The sequence below is a fragment of the Canis lupus genome, chromosome 2 (assembly GCF_048164855.1).
Source record: "Canis lupus baileyi chromosome 2, mCanLup2.hap1, whole genome shotgun sequence".
In the NCBI taxonomy this organism is placed as follows: domain Eukaryota; kingdom Metazoa; phylum Chordata; class Mammalia; order Carnivora; family Canidae; genus Canis; species Canis lupus.
Genome location: NC_132839.1, coordinates 25,459,675 through 25,477,436, shown reverse-complemented (window position 1 = coordinate 25,477,436; position 17,762 = coordinate 25,459,675). Strand labels below are relative to the sequence as shown.

Genomic DNA, 17,762 nt, shown 5'->3' with positions numbered 1-17,762 from the left:
TCATGAAAAAAAAATTAGTGTGTAAATGAGACCTCAAGAAAAGAAAATTGGTGCATATATGGAAGCTTCCTCTGCCATGCCCCACAATGCTACTACTTAGGAAACGTCCTGCCTGTCCAACATATGGCCCTGCTGGGAGCAGCAGGATCACTTTCTAAGAGAATTCTAGTGATTAGCACACATTGGTACATCCCAAAAGGAGCAGTTCAACATAATCTCAATGGCATGATAAAAACATTAAAATAATCTGGGCCAGGTGCACCTGGGTGACTCAGTGGTTGAACATCTGTCTTTGGCTCAGGTCATGATCCTGGGGTCCTGGGATCTAGTACTACATCAGGCTCTCCACAGGGAGCCTGCTTCTCCCTCTGCCTGTGTCTCTGCCTCTTTCTCTGTGTCTGCCATGAATAAATAAATAAAATCTTTAAATTAATTAATTAATTAATTTAGGCCAAAATTGCAAAGAAATACTTGTCTAGTCTTCAGATACTTTTGTATAGTCTTTGCTTCTGCATGCTAACATGTAAAAATATGTGGGTTGATATATCTCATACAAGGCTCAGATATGATTTAGACTTCCATGTGATGAGTATCTTTTGAAAGCAAAGAGTTCTAACACATTGTTTCAAACAACTTTAAAATATTATTATAACTTTTCACAGATGTTGCTCCTTGAACTGGAGTGAAGAAATTTTAACTGTGTGTTCTGAAAGAACCTGTATGTGGTCCCATTAAGTAATTGTGTAGCTGTAATATTTTAGATTAGAGGTAGTGAAAAAACAGTTCACATGCACACACATCCCCTCTTTATGGTTTAATGAGACAAGGTTACACAATCTTATCGAATATCCATAGCTGGGCAGCCCAGGTAGCTCAGCGGTCAGCGCCAACTTCAGCCCAGGGCCTAATCCTAGAGACCCGGGATCGAGTCCCACGTCGGGCTCCCTGCATGGAGCCTGCTTCTTCCTCTGCCTGTGCCTCTTCCTTTTCTCTCTCTCTCTCTCTCTCTGTGTCTCTCATGAATAAATAAATAAATAAAATCTTTTAAAAAATTCCCATAGCTACAGGACCAGGAAGATGGGGTGTATTTTAGCATAGTATTTTCTTACCTCCTTGAGTCTGGTTAGGTCTTACACAGCAACCACTGAGATCGTTGGTATAACATACAGTCTTCCTAGGCCCAAGAAAGCTCAGTTCTTTCCCTTTTAATACTAGAAGTTTACAGCATCATCCTGGAAGAAATTGCATAATATATGCACTTTTGTGTAAAGGAATGATTACATACAGGCTTCCCTGCCTATGAAAGTAAAGCTATCATGTCTTTCAAAGCTTTTCAGGATCCTAGAGTGCCCAGTTCTCCACAGTAACCCGGTCACAGTCAAATAGACTTTTAAATAAAATATTTACTATTAATAAGATTCTTTTTTTATTAAAAGATTCTTATAATAGAGTTTTGAAGAAATGTATTTTTTTGCCTTTTGATACATTTCTTTCTGTTTTTATTGTCAAGCCCAGTGTTTGATCAATTTTTTTTTTATTTATGAATGAACTTTTTTTAGAGTATTTTTAAGTTCACGGCAAATTTGAGCAGAAGTACAGAGTTCCTGTGTATCCCTGATCACCACGCATGTACAACCTCCTCCACTATTAACATCCCCCAACAGAGTGGTACATTTGTTACGATTGATAAACTTAAATTGACACACCGTTATCACTCAAAGTCCATAATTTGCATTAGGATTCACTCTTGCTATTATACATTCTACAGATTTGGACATATATATGTAATGACAATATACACTATTGTAGTACCATAAAGAGAAGTTTCACTACTGTAAAAGTCCTATTGCTCTACCAATTCATCCATCCCTCCCCATACTTTGCCTTCTGCAGAATGTTATATAGTTGGAATCATACAGTATGTAGCCCTTTCAGATTGACTCCTTTCGCTTAATAATATGCATATAAGTTTCCGCCATATCTTTTCACGGCTTCATAGTTGATTTCTTTCTAGCACTGAATAATAAATATTTCATCGTCTTGCTATATTCAGTGTTTATCCACTTATTAAAGGAATCCATTTGTTTTTCAGTAATACCATGCTACTCTATTTACAGATTTCTTTGTCTTCTTTTTCTTCTTTTTTTTTAAGATTTTATGTATTTGTTCATGAGAGACACACACAGAGAGAGAGAGAGAGAGAGAGAGAGAGGCTGAAACACAGGCAGAAGGAGAAGCAGACTCCCTGCACGGAGCCTGATGTAGGACTGGATCCTGGAATTTGGAGGAGCCAAAGGCAGACACTCAACTGCTGAGCCACCCAGGCTTCCCAGATCTCTTCTATACTTTATTTGCAAAACAAGGCTCATACAATTTTTGATGTATCCTGCTATTTTTAAATTTAACTATATTTTATAAGCATTTTCCACTTTAGTAAATACATTGATTCCATATCATTTTATATTTATAGTATTTTGTTGTATAATGTACCATAATTTCTTAAGCAATTCCTATCCTATACGTCTAGGCCTTATCTATGTTTGTATTATTACAAAGAGTGCTGTATATAATTGTACATAAATTTGCACATATGACTGATTATTTTTTTCTAATGAGTTCCCAGAAGTGGATTTACAAGGTCAGAGAGCATATGTAGTTAGTCTTTTCTTAGATTTTGCCAGAATTCCTCCAGAAGGCTGGAACACTCTCACAAGCCTTTTGTTCTGTTGTTTTCCAGTTCTTTTTGATCATTTCCAGATCATTTTAATTATTTAATCAATATCTCATTCTTAGTTTTTGTATTTAACCATTAGAGACGTCTTGTGCTTTTCTAGTGTTTATTGATTATTGGCATTTTATCTTTTGCTTACTACCTGTCCATAACCTCAGCTGAGTTTCAGTCTCCTATTGTTTTGTAAAAGTTACAGATATCTAAAAATATTAATCTTTGTTTTTCCCAGCTCTTCATTTGCCCTTTAATTTTTGTTAGTGACTTTTTTTATTTATGTAAGTTATTAGATCATTCCATCAATACTGACAATATTTAATATTGTTTGATTACTTATTATATCCTACATACTGTACTGGGTTTTCATATGCATTATCTTATTTAACTATACCCATTTCACAGATCAGGAAGCTCAGAACTAGAGAGTTTAGTTAACTTGCCCAAAGACAAGTGGTACATCTTTGGTTTTGAATCGAGGATAATCTTATTAAAAGCAAAATCTTTTGAATCGAGGATCATCTTATTAAAAGCAAAATCTTTTAAACTACTTTATTATACTGTTCAAAAATAAAATAGTAACTAATATATGTTTGATTACTTATGCCAGGTTCTGAGTTAAGCATTCAGTTCCATTAACTTACTTAATTCTCACCACAACTCTGAATTAGGGCTCTATTTAGAACCATATTTATTTAAAGCTAAATAAAGATGAGTTTCAGTGAGGTTTAACTGCTTATTCAAAATTTCTGCAGTAATACAGTAGAAATACAACTGTAAGTTCTTGTGAGTGCAGAGATTGGGTTAATAATACCTCCTGCCTACCTTTCAACATGAATATCAGGGTCATATGAGGTCGTGTGTATGAAAATACTATCTAAGTTGGATGCTCTAGGAATACTATGCATTGTTATTTTTCAAGCGCTATATCCCTGGGTTTTCAGCTAAATCTTGGATGTCTGTTTGTGGAAAGAAACTATGCAGTTTTCAAACATAGAGTGTTTTCTTCTCTTATAACTCATGGAACTGAGGATTGCCCATAGTTTTCTATGTGTTAACTTAGCAAAGTTTCCTCCTTTATTTAGCAATCAATAAGATAGTGTTGGAGGAAAATAATACAATTGGAAGACCACGTTTTAAAAACAGTTGATTCGTTTGATACACATAGGTATATATATGCATTTGTATTCTATCTTATATTAATCATTTTAAAATTTATTTTCCAACTTTCTCAAGCATTTACTCATTTTTTGTTACAGTTCAGTCATTTCCCACTGCCAATTTAAAATATGGTAGTTGGCCATCTTATTTTTTTAAAAAGGGGGCAGCCTGGATGGCTCAGCAGTTTAGCGCCACCTCCAACCCTGGGCGTGATCCTGGAGACCCAGGATCGAGTCCCCCGTCAGGCTCCCTGCGTGGAGCCTGCTTCTCCCTCTGCCTGTGTCTCTGCCTCTCTCTCTCTCTGTGTCTCTCATGAATAAATAAATAATTTTTAAAAATAAAGTAAAATAAAAGGATCTGCCGTCATATTTATATCTTAATTCTTAAAAATTCTTACAACTTACTGCAAATTTTCCAGTATTTAAAATTTATATGTGTGCATATGTATGTGTTTAATTTTTCTAGAGACTATTATTTATCAGATCCAAATTTCTAAATCTTGAAGATTTTTCGTAACTGAACTTTAAAAGTTCTTTAATGTCAGATTAGAAACATAAAATGAATGTGCAATTGCTATATATTTACTTTGGTCATTGTGAGCAAACCTCATTTTTTTATACAATTTTAATTTTATCATAATGTTTATCTTAGTTGCAAAAGTAAACACAGTGGTGGTTTTAAAGCGAGATAGGTTTTTATTAGCTTCACTCTGTGTTTACCTAACTGTTCAGGCTGCGGCTCTCACTTTCCTTGCTGCATGTTTTGATTAATGGCCCCCTGGACTTGTTCCAGAATATACTGATTATGGTCAGTGCACTTCAAAGATGATTTATTAATTGTGTTTGCGGCTCAAAATAATTAAGTAAAGATTGATCATAGGTATTATTATAGGTTTGCCAATAAGATCAGCAGTTATATTTTAAGATAAAGTTTCCCTGAGTGAATTTTTAAAAACTGTACAGAAAGGTCATAATATTAATATTAAAAATATATATTTATACTCAGTGTTAACCACAGCTTTATGGCATTTTAATTTAAAGCATGATGATTAAATGTTTCAGAGATTTAGTCTTATAAGTCCATGTATTTTAAGTTCTTTTTTAACATAATTTCCAAATAATATGTTTCAGTGGAGATTACATAGATGTTTAAATAAAGTATTTCCTTGTTTATAACTCACCCTGGGAACAACCTTTCCTACAATTCCCTCAGGCTGTTTCATGCGTTTAGATTTCAAATTACTGACAGACTTGAATTTCTGTTTAAAATAATTTTTAGTGGAAAGCTGTTATAATCTTTTTGTGTTTTAGGTAAAGGAAATTTATCATAGATTTCACATTTATTATGTTCTTATTTGAAAGGCATTTTTACATTAGATGTCTCTGAATTTGGTGTGATCATAGTTATTGTTTCAGGCATTTTAAGTGCTCTATCAACAAAGAATAACGTGTAAATATTCATTATACTGGTCAGAGGAGTTATTAATCAAAAGAAATGACTCCCTGCTCATAATTTATAATTCAATATTGAAAGAAAAATAGGTACACTTATTTTTTAATTATTTGGTATACTATATTCAAAATATACATTTTAACAGTGAAATTCTATAACTTAAATCACCTGCTGCGATATATAACTAAATGTAAATAGTTATTTAATTTGTATTAAAACATCATGAATGAAATAAAATGTTTTACCACAATGGAACTGAAGGTTATTTCATGTTCTAAGCTTATGTGAAAAGTACAAAAGTACTAGTTATGTCAAAACGAGAAGATATAGACCCCCAAATAACTGAGATGTTAGCAAATGGAGTAAAAAATAAAATATGAAAATAAAAAACAACAAATAACTTAAAGAAATTAAAAATATGTGATAATCTATAAGCGTTATTCAATGATTGTTTTTGGTAAATCATTACTAAAGGACAAAGAGCACAGAAATGCTTTGTTTAAACATGATTATTCAAATATTTTCAGTAAAATTTTAGGACTTATACTTTGTTTAGTTAAAGATCTTTTATAAGTGTTTCATTTGTGAACAGTTTCTAAAAATAATTTCTCTAGATCAAACTTATGCATGTTATTTTTTAAATATTATTTTTGTGACAAATGAAGATAAATTGTGTGTTGAATAAAGCAATGTTACCGTTACCAGCATTATTGAGTGCTTTGTCCTGCATATACCACTTCTAGAAATTCAGAATAAAGAGGCTGATGCAGGCTATGTCTTCAATAATCTTTGTATATGAAATAAAATAATAAAGGAAGGTTAATCAATAGCACACATTTGTCTTTTTCTTTTGGCCTCATTATATTTCCTGACAAACTGTCTTTAATATGTATATGATTAAAATGTGCCAAATTCCATAATAGCTATAAGAACTATGAAATTTGAGAAGAAGGAGAGTTAGTATTGCATTTGTGACTGTAAAATAAGGAGATGTGATAAAGTAAGAGAAGACTGACTAGGAGTTGTTACTCAGTTTGGCATTGTAGAGAAATGGATGTTTCTAGAGACAGAAACTGAAGAAGGATAACGCAGAGATGAATGCTAAGCCCAGCCTTCTGATGCCCCTTCTTTTTTTAGTAAGAGAACCCCCTTCCAACAACCCCTACCTCCCCAAGTTTTAACAGATCATGTGGCTGCCAAAGTAGAGGCTACATTTCTCAACTTCACTGGCAGTGAAGTATAGCCATGTGACAAAGTCCTTGGCAATGGGATGTGAACGGAAATAATATGTATAATTTGGGGATCTTGCCCTTCAAATGAGTAGGTATACATTCCTCTGTTTTTCCTCTTAGTCCATTTACTACCTAGCGTATAAGGAAGACATCTTAGGGAACGGCAGAGAAACAAGAAAGGAAGAATCATAGTCCCTGGACGATCTGGTGGAGTGGGGCAGCCTATCCACTGGGGGCCACCCAGCTACCTCTAGACTGTTGTGTGAGAGAAAAATTAATGTCTAGCTTGAAAGAGCCATGTTGTTTTTTCTATCTCTTTGTTACAGAAACTTGAGCTATCCCCTAACTAAAAAGAAAGGCTTTCATGTCAGAGGAACAGAATACAATAAATGCATGGAAGAAGAGTCTGGAATATAGGGGACCAGTGACCATATCATGAAGTGCATAGACATGTTAAATGAAGCTGGTAAAGTAGATGGATCTCACATCACAAAGGAAGTTGAATGCTAAACTGATTTATTTGGACTTCTTTCATGAATACAACTAGGAACTGTTCAAAAAGGTTTTGAGCCAAAGAAGGCAGAATCAACAATGCTTTAGGAAAATCTTCCTGGAAATCATATATTTGATGGAGGGAATGTTTACAGATTAGCAATGAAGATAGGAGGATATTATAGTAGTCCAGGAAGAGTAGGTCTGAAGAAGGATAAGTGATTGTAAATATGAATGTGATTGGAATGAAAAGGAAGAGATGAATTGAGGAACACTTAAGATTGCTGTCTTATTACCAAAGACCTTGAAAGCCTTATCAGTATTGAAGGTTATTTGTTAAACATGATCTTTATCAAAATAAGTCATCTGCCTTACCTTAGAAATCAACCTACTGCAAAAACTGGATAAACAGAACTTGGTGGTTATGGGTGTTGACTTCTGAAAAAACTGGAAAAGTTTCCTTTCCAGTATATACTCTAGTATATAGCTATATACGACATTAATTTTATATTATTTTACTTCTTTTCATTTATTTAATTTTTTAAACTTAATTTAGCATATAGGGAAGTATGTTAATCAGTAGCTATCTTCAGATTATACTTTAAGAAAGGTTGTCACTCTGGAAGGTGTATGTACTACAGCCTCTGAAAACCTTTCTTTGTGAAGGGGTTCTTTTTGGCTACAACCACAAGAAATAGTCCTTTTGGACATGTGTCATGTATTTACATTTCAATCTGAAATTATGTGTTTCTCTTGCTTAGAGATATATGATAGTCTACTTATAGACTACAGAAAAAAACTTTCACAAAAACCTTTTTCACCTTACAATCTCTTATGGATTTAGTGCTGATTTTATATAGTATTTTGCCTAGGATCTAGATAGGTAACGTTCTAGAAATTTCCAGACTGTAGGGGTTAAGATAAGTGTTATATTCATGAGTGAATTTGACAAACTAATGATGTTAAGAGCTAATGTTATAAAACTGAACTGGCCTGTATATCCCTGTTTCAAAGAAACCATGAAAATAATCATTATTTATTTGTTGATTTTTGGTTAAGTAATAAATGGTGTCATATAAGGCATAAAAACTGGGAAAGAAAACATTTCATTTGTTCTTAACTGTTATATATTCAAGTGAGACAAATGAGAATCTCAGTATTCTTCCTAAATAGTAAGATGGTGTATTATATTTTTATTTTGTTTACTTGTTTCAGGTAATTGTATTAATATTAGAATGGAATCTATTGGTTAACAAAAATATCCAGCCACATACATTTTGCATAAATGTTTTGTGGGACAAAAAGTTTACAGTGTCAACATATGCCCATTCACCTGGTAGTGTCCATCCATTGGCTCTACCTAGATTTGCCTTCTGTGTCATTTAAGATAAATCTTCTACGTTAAAGTCACTCCAAAAGTAGAGTCATATTATAAATGCATACAACTTAGGTATATTCGGCATACACTCTCCATCCTCTTCTTTGACCATAAAGAGGGTCAGGGGAGAGAGCTAGGAAAAAAGAGCAATTTAAATAGTTCTGGACATTGTAGTCAGACATATACCTGGAAGTATCAGGTGAGAACCATATCTCCTTTCCCCTGTTTGAGTTTCTATTATCCTTCCATAACTTGAACAGTACATTTAAAAATAAACTTTTTAAATATAATATGGCCATCAAACAGGAGGCTACTACTTTACATTTTCTACTGCTTGATGGAAAACAAATAGCCATTTATCAAAATAGGGTGGAAACTTTAGTGCTGGGCTGATGGAAGTTGGTATATCATGCTAGAGTAATAGTTTCAGGGTAATGTGATTTTCAGATTATGTCCCTACAGTTAGAACCCAATCTGTAGATAAAATAGAACTGCATTTAATATGGAGGCTATTGCATCCTCGAATTTTTTCCTTCTGTAAGCTAAAGCACCTAAATGTATCAACATTCCCCAAGTATGACATGCTTTTCATGTCGTTAGTTTGGTTAGAGTTGCCTTTCACCAAATGCATATAGTTTGCTAGTGTTCCTTTCAAGTAACGTTCGAGCCTGCTAATATCTCATACGTGCTATGATCTGTACAGAGAATAATGGGGCACCACACTTCTTTAGTGTGGGATGTTCCCCAGCTGTTAGACTTTTCATTTTGAGATACTACTGATTTTTTTTTAGACCTACTTTAAAAAGATAAGTACAGTGGTCCTGAGTTTCTCAAACTGTAGTCATGCCTAGGCCACCGTTTGGATTAAGCTTGTATCTGAGTTTCACCACCCACCTCCACGGGTTTTGCCCCTTCTTGATAACACTTGTGCTATGAATTAGTTATCTATTATGTTTTAAATTAAGTAAGCTTATTTAAATAAGAAGCTACAGAAAACCAGTATCACTTGAAGGTAAAGGTAAAATTTAATACAATATAAAGTCAACAAATGCAAAAACTATTATATTCTTAACCTGAAGACTCTGTACCTAAGTATGGTTCTTTATTAAAAGGTCCATCAGCTCTTTTAGAGAAATATCTCTAATTTTATAGTTGTAATAGCTGCTACTGCACCTCGTCAGAACTCACCACATAACTGCCTTCTAAGGGGAGGCCATAGAGTAAAGAGTTAGATACAGATTTACATCCTAACTAATATTGCTCTGCAATTTGGGTCAAGTTACTTATCCACTCTGAGCCTCAAAATTCTAATTTCTAAAATGGGAACAGTAATACCCATCTTATTAAAACTAGTGAGATGATAAATATAATGTGCCAAGCACATGATAAAATGCTCAGCATTGGTTACTACTGCAGCTCTTGTTTGTTTTATTTTCCCGTCCAGTGTCCAGCTATGTTTAAATCCAGATGGCCTTCCAAGTCAAGTTAATTACGCATGGTAAAAATTATACTATCAAAGCATGTGTATTTTATTATGTTTAATAACTTACAATCAAATAATGTTCATCATCTGAAATTCCTGTGTTTGGCTTGAGAAAGTAGATGAGTGGTACAGTTTTCAGACAAGAGATGGACTAAAAAAGAAGCAGATTTGCCGAGCAAAGAAAATGAGAAGTTCTGTTTTGACTAGGTTATATTTAAAATACTCAACAGACATCAAAGCAGATATATCAAGATATATGTGTCTGGAGTTCCTGGGAGAAGTGAGGTCTAGAGATAAAGATTTGAGAGTCCTAAACGTTTGGGATGTATGGTTATGATTTTGAAGTGAGAAAGTCAGCATAGGTGGGTGTTCCTCTTCAACAAGGCTTGAGTAGTTCCTAATGTGGAGCTTTAAATAACAAATACAGTACAGGTAAAGGAGATAGTATTATACTACAGAGTTCCATACTTTATTCTTTAATAGATTATAACAGCTATAGGAAAATGAGTTCAGTTCATTTTTGAGTCTGTATTTTATGGATTATACATGAATTTAATTAATAGCTAAGTGATTCCTCTCTGGACTCTTAACTCATCTGAACAATTTTAGTTTCTGTTCCTGACAACTTTAGTATTATATCAGTTTGGTTTTAAATTATAAATAGTATTGGGGGGAAAGTTCCAAATCATACTTTAAATGAAACTTTTCTGTTCCTGTATAATCATTGAATCAAAAGAATTTGTTGGGAGCCTTTTAAGTCATAGATTCCAACTTTATAGTCCAGGCAAGTAGAAAAAACAGACACATGAAACCATAATAGAGCAATTATTTGGGTGACTGTGATAGTCATTAGTTCTGTTCACCAAATATTTCCAGCTCTCTGCCTTCTGGGCACATGGTAAAATTGTACTTCAATAACTATAGCTGAGTGAGGCCATGAGACTAGGTCTCACCAGCAAGTTTTGATTAAAAATGTCATGTGTAATTTCCGAGCCGGAGAACTTTCTTTCCTTCTGCCACAGTGATTGGCAGTATTGGTAGCAGCCCTGTCATCCTAGGTCTTGGAATGGAGACAGCACAGAGTGGAGCCCCCAGGCCACTCCTGATGGACATATGAGAAATGTTGAATGAGACATAAGTGCATGAATGAGAAATTAAAGCTTTGTTGCTTTAAGTCACTGAGATGTTGGGGTACTTACTACCACAGTATAGGTTAGGCTTAACCTGAGTGATGGAATGCAGAAACTTGTCCAAATATAGCATGTTCTTAGCACCATCACAGTACTGTTAAAAAAATAAGGAACCTCAGACCCAAGACAACATAGGTTGAAAGGTTCAGTGCCAGTGCCACAAAGTGAGTATACCTTTACTGTAAACAGGGTAGAGGATCAGAATAAGCCACTGCTTAGCTACGTTTTTACAAACTTAAAAATATAGAACATATTTCCACGTGTTACAACCAGAAAGTTTCATTTTTCTCACTTCACACTATCAGTGTAATTGTATAGTATAGAAACTTTAGGGAAAGTGTATAATCTTCAGTGATTTTGCAAACAAATTAATATCTTTTGTAATAAAAATACCATTTTCAGGTTTTTCTCAAGCAGGTAGGAAGAGTTGATTTTATTATTCACAGAGCTATTTAACAACTGGTCTTTTATAAGCCCATCTTGTGCCAGTCAAATGGAGTCCAGCTCCCACTTTGAAGGTTAAGAGAGAAAACACTCAGAGATTTGACATCACTTCACCCCACCTAATGACTTCACTTTCCGTTTGACTTGCTTTTTGTTATTTATTGAACTAAAAAATGTACTATCCAAATTAAAGTTGTAGTCTTTGCTTCCACCAAATATGCTAAGATTAACCACAATGCAGATGATCCAAAAACTCATAAATTGGGTAAGTTTTAGTCATAGAATTTTCAAGGTGGAGATAGAGTAAGATAGTCCCTTTTGTTCCTTGATCAAATAATTCGTTATGTTTTTATCCATTGTTCAGTTGTAAACTGACAGAGAATATTAGCCAAATGAAGCATAATAGGAATTCATGGTCCATGTCTATGCCCAATGTCTGTCTCCTCATGATTTCTCTCTATATTTCCTGGAGTCTTAGTGTAGTGTTTGCTTACACTACATGAATAGCATCTAAGGAAGAAATAAATACTGGTCTTTCAAGCTATTGTTTGCAAAGCATCTCCCCTGTACCTTATTAATGGCAAACTAAATAGTATTCCACTTAAAAAGAAATCTTTACAATACTAGTAAAGGTATAGCAATATCAAGTAAGGAAGTAGGAGACTTCGGTCCAAGTGTTAGCTGTGTCATTTACTAAACTATATTCTTTGTTTAACATCTTTCAAATGTGTCTCCTCCTTTATATGTCCCTGTCACTGCCTTGGTTTAAGACCTTGTTACACAGTTCCCCTCCAGACTTCACACAGCTGCCAGAGTGACCCTTCTAAGATGTTAATCACTTCAAGCCTTTTAATGAGTCCCTACAGTTTTCAGGATACCATCCAAACCCCTTAGCATAGTACACAGAGCTTTTCATGAGCTGCCCCTTGCCTAACTCTGGCTCTGAGGTTGTAAACTGGCAGGCTGTTAGTAGAATTCAGCTCGTATGTGTGTTTGGTCTGGTTAGCACCATGTTTTCTTTGAAAATTGGTATAAATGTTAATTTAAAAATTGAGAGGTTTCTGGCCCCTCTTGAAATTAGAAGATTATCTTCTCACATGTTGGCAATTGGCTGTTCTGTCCTCTTTAGAGAGGACATTCATTCTTTAATTTACCACTGTCCTCCCCCATTGACATTTCACCCTTTATGTAACTTGTGGGCATTTGAGTTTGCATCTCCCTCTGTCCTTTCCTCCAGACAGTCATGTTCATTCTTTATAGCACTGAGTTATATACCAAGGTCGTTCAAAGTTTAATTCTTACTCTTGCCTGGAGTGTGCTCCTGTCCTTCTGTTTCTTTATCTCATTGACCCATTCACTTCCTTGTTGCTTTTTTCAGAAAACTCACTCAGCCCACCCTTCTTTGTACCCGCATCACCTTATTCTATCACATTTATAGTATTTGTTGATTTGTTTGTCTGAACCTCTCATGAGGTAGTAAAGTCCTTGCGGGCATAGACAGTGTATGATTGTTTTTGTGTCACAGTTTGGGCTCAAAGGAGCCTTTGTCAGCCTCAGTGTCATCATTTATAAAATGATGAGCACATGATCATAAAGGAGATCAGATGACCTTCAGGAGTTCTTCTTATTTGAATGTCTGTTCTCTCTTGTTCATTTTTGGGAATCTGGGGTCAGAGGCAGCTTTGAACCGATTTTAACCAGAGCTCAAATACATACTAAACAAGACTCAAGGGAATTAAGGCATGTGGTGTCCTAAAATGCTAAGTAACAAAGGTATTCCCCTCCAAAAGGACCACATGCTTTGGTTAGTCATTCCTACATAGAAGCTGACTGTGTAACAGATCATTGTCGAACGGCAGCCAAAAGCTAATCTGTTAGGCATCTGATGACATTTAATGGAAAGGAATTATTGATGCTTCAAAGGGAGCATCTATTTAACCTTAACAACTCCCTCTTTAACATCATAAGGAAGAAAAAGGGAAGGTGAGGAAATATGTCAGACAAAATTAAATCTGAATCAGATGCTACAATTGAGGTTAGTTGCCATGAAAAAACCCAGAATAGTTTGGGAGGAGATGGTACCAAGATCAGTTCCCATGACAATGAATGCCTTAAAACTATTTGACCCAGAAATTCTATCTCCAGGAATTTATCAAATTAATAATAATAATAATAATAACAACCACGTATGTACACAATGATCTACATAACAATAAAAAAAGAAACAATTTAAATGTCCATTGTTAGGATATTGTTTAAGTCAATGGTTTTAAAACAGTACTTTTTAGAGTATAGAGTTCCATAGGACTGTGTTGATAACCATCTCAGGAAAACCTGGCCTTCCATCACCACTTCAACCAGAATAGTTTCACTTTTATTTGTTGTATATATTAAGGTTACATGTGAAACTTTCTTTAAAAATTCCGCTTATAAAAGCAAAATTTGAAAACCACTGGATTCAATAAATTATAGTAATTCATGCAAAAATAGATAAGGAAATGTGTGTTAATGTGTGTTAACAGTTCAGATTATCTTTGGGTAGTGACTAGGTAGTTTTTTTTTTTTTCTTACTTGGGTTTGTTTATTTTCCATGTTGTCTACAGATAACATAAACTTATTTTTGTAACCAAACAAAAAATGGCTCTTGAAAAAAAACCTTAGTTGACAGAAATAGTCTACAAGCCACTGAGAAGTTCCCACCTTACCAATTTTGGCATTCAAATCATAGGTTTGTAAACCTGCTACTGTTTGGAACTTTTTTTCCATGAAATATCATAAATTGTTGATAACATTGAATATACAGCCCAGCCCCCTCATTTTATATTTAAAGAAACTATAATTCAAAATATTTTGGTAAATAGAAGCTAGAGGTAGGGGTCTATGATCTATCTTCTGATGTCATGTGCTTTTTCTTTATCTACACAATTTATAAATAATCATAATTTTCATTCCTCTCATTTCTGCCTACCTTGTTGGAACATTTATCATTGTTTTCTTGCTTTTTTTTTTTCTTATGAGTGAAAACTAATTTTTTTGAAGTGCCAGTGGTCAAAACTTTTCTATTTAGAAAAATTGGCACAAACTAGGACATTAAAATGTCCTAAAACTGTCATGTGACTCATTGTTCTGATTTATACAGTTAGAGTTTCCTGATCTACCTTATTCCTCTAATTCATTAAATGTGTATGTTCACTCAGATTTAAATTTGGTGTTGGACTGGATTGACCTCAAATAATCCTCACTGCTTGCCTTCACTTTTGGCATCTAAATGGTAGACATTAGATACATGTTCCATCTGCCCCACCTTCCTCCTCAGACATGAATGTACTTGGGAAATTCTCTGTTTTATTTGTGTTTTAGAATCTTAACTCATCTCTGAGTTATCTTGCTATGAGTACATTGACCCCCTCCCTCAAATGTAATAGCTTTATATAAAATTTTTTACATAAATGTATGTATGTCAGTACTTTCCCATGGTTCTTTTTTGTTTTAATGGTGAGACAAAAATTGGGTAGCCAGTTGAACTCAGAGACTCTGAACAAACAGTGTGAGGTAATGTGTTTCAAAAGGAAAATGGGAAGTTTCAGAAATAGCAGTTCCCCCCTCAACCCTTTACCAACCTCCAGCCAAACCAAAACAAAACAGTAATTCATAATGAAAAACAATCAGAACAAATAAATAGAAGTCTTTGTTGAAGGTGATATTTGTTATTGATAGTCCTATTTATGATCAAACCTAGAAATGAGAGAGGCTTTGTAGAGCATTCTTTTTAAAGCATTTCCTCTAGATATCTTGACATCTTAATTAAAATGCAAACCTTTCAGGCATGTATCGTATAAAGAATATTTTACTTACAGGAATTACAACTTAAAACTGAAGTCATTAATTAGTGTTTTTAGCAAAATAATTCCTTTGAAGATCACGTGTAGTAGATTTGGGGTAAATTTTAAAATATTTTTAAGTGTCATAGTTTCATAAACTCTTTTCTAATTTAGCCACTCTACTTGTTTTAATACATTAGAGCTGCTGTCCGTTTACTCTGAGAATCAAGCACAGGTCATGGATGTAAAAGTGAAATAAGATTTGTAAACAATCAATTTAATAACATGGACTTAAATGCAAATGTATTTTCTCATGGATAAACCTTTGATACCATACATCAAAGTGTTTCCAATGAAGCATTCAAAGCTAGGAATGACTATGCCACTAGCAGAACTTTATTATGAAATATTCTTAGGATGCTTCCCAATTAAAATTTTAGGTAAAATGCCTAAAATACCTACATACTTTGAGAATAGTAGCACCACTTGGTTTTATTTTCAAGATAATATTTAAGAAATATTTATTAATATGCACCATACAACTTTTAATGCATACACAGGCATATTACTTCATTTAGTTTTTATTCAAACCCTGTGAGAGAGGGAGATGGGAAGATTATCCAAAAGTGAGGATAGTGAGGTGAGTAACATCCTCAAAATTTCATGGCTATGCACAGGCCTAGAAATTCTTGCATTATTTTATTTCCTAGTACCTGCCCAGCATTACTTCCATGAACCTTTTAGCCTCTATAAATGAGTATGCATTCCCTAGAATTTCTTACAACTTAACAAAAGCAAGTTGTAAAATTGTACATATTTTATAGTGCCAATTATTTAAAAGCAGGTCACAAACTAGCATATATTTCCTGTTGATCCATCAAGGCTCTGACAGTTACCTATAAACTGTTAATGTTAGCTCTAGCTACCTCTGATGCACGTGAGGGGTGGACCTGGCTATGCAGGGTGGGCAGTGTAAATGTCTCAAGGATCCTAGCCTTACCTGAAGTACAGTCTAAATATGTTCATGTATGACTTGTGGAGTTAAAAATAATTTTTAAAAAGCCTTAAGAATGTACAGTTGGATTCTGGGAGCTATTGGACTATACCAAGAAGGAGAAGGGATGGAAAGAGAGGTAAATGGGGGAGTCCCTGCTGTTTTGTGAATAAAAACAGGTCATTACACTAGCTTTGAAATCTCTATGTAATATTTTTCGTAGCTTGTTTTGACCTATTGGTTGACGGAAACAAAGGAATTGTACGTAAGCATCTTTTCAGAATCATTCTGATTTGTTCTTGTTTTGGGAAATACTCGGCAATCAAAGGGAAATTGGCTGTGATGCTGTATTGTGCAATAAATTAATATCAATCAAATAGGGGTTTGTTTGTTTCATCACAATAGGCTTGGTAAATTAAAAGTAATAAATTCAGTTGAAAACCATGAGTATGTTCTTGTAATTCTGTACTGGCTTTTTGGTTTTTTTTTTTTTTTTTTTTTTGGTCCTGTTGGTAATTCCTTTGGGCTTTTTTTAGAGGGGCGGAGGCAGGGACTGATTACCTCTGCTTTCACTCCACCCTCCTGGAATGTAACATCTGATTTACAAAAACTAAAAAACATGACTTTTCACAGGAGCTTGTTATTCCTTTTTTCAGCTTATTTGAATCAGAAGTGGGATTAGTTTAAGATACCCCTGTCCTTGGCATGTGTTCCTTTAGAAAAACCAGACGATCCAGCCCTTAATTCCTGGTTAGTAAGATAATACCCATTGCTGGGTGAGGCTCTAGAGATGGAATAATTTGGCACAACACATCTCTGACTGAAATCTAAATGTGACTCTTGGGACCAGTGGACTGTGAATTGGTCTGTCTGTGTGACTCTCAGTTTCCTTTGTCATCTAATCAGCTTTATGTCTGAAATGTCTGAGGAAGCTCCCTGTTATAGTTCTGTGACCTTTCTGACTCACACATTTGCTGTCTGACAACTTGTCACCTTAATTCTCTGCCCAAAGCAACCAGCAGTGGTCCTCACCCTCACTTAGTGGCTTTCAGAAGTGATTCCTTAAGATGTACTTTTTATGATACAAACAACCATCAGCATTTGTGATAGCAAGAACAATTACATCAATAGTAACAGTGGCCACCATTTATTTAGCACCACTGTGTTTCCACCATTACTATATAAATTCTCCGTACTCTTTACTAGTCTTTACCCATTACCCTCTCTATCCTTTATTACAGTCTTGCCAGGTAGGTCTTATTATTCCCCTTTGATACATGACACATGAAGAAACTGAGGCACAGAGCTTTCCCAAAGATTCATGACGAAGTATGGACTTAGATCCCTGTCTATATAACATGCTCTAAAAGAAGCCTGCCAAATAGCAAAT

General features: G+C 34.5%; 1 protein-coding gene across 17 annotated transcripts in view; it reads left to right on the top strand.

The window, feature by feature from the left end:
* XRCC4 (X-ray repair cross complementing 4) overlaps window positions 1–17,762 on the top strand; it is a 251,689-nt gene that overhangs the window by 150,618 nt on the left and 83,309 nt on the right. Inside the window, exon 8 of one of the 17 annotated variants that reach the window (XM_072793131.1) lies at window positions 6,897–7,036. The exons of 15 other annotated variants lie outside the window; for them this stretch is intronic. In XM_072793131.1, coding sequence (XP_072649232.1) covers window positions 6,897–6,987 — 91 coding nt within the window. In that variant the 3' untranslated portion in view covers window positions 6,988–7,036. Of the gene's footprint in view, window positions 1–2,152; window positions 6,169–6,896; window positions 7,037–17,762 lie in introns of those variants that run through there. One more of the 17 variants, XM_072793089.1, reaches the window with a different exon arrangement.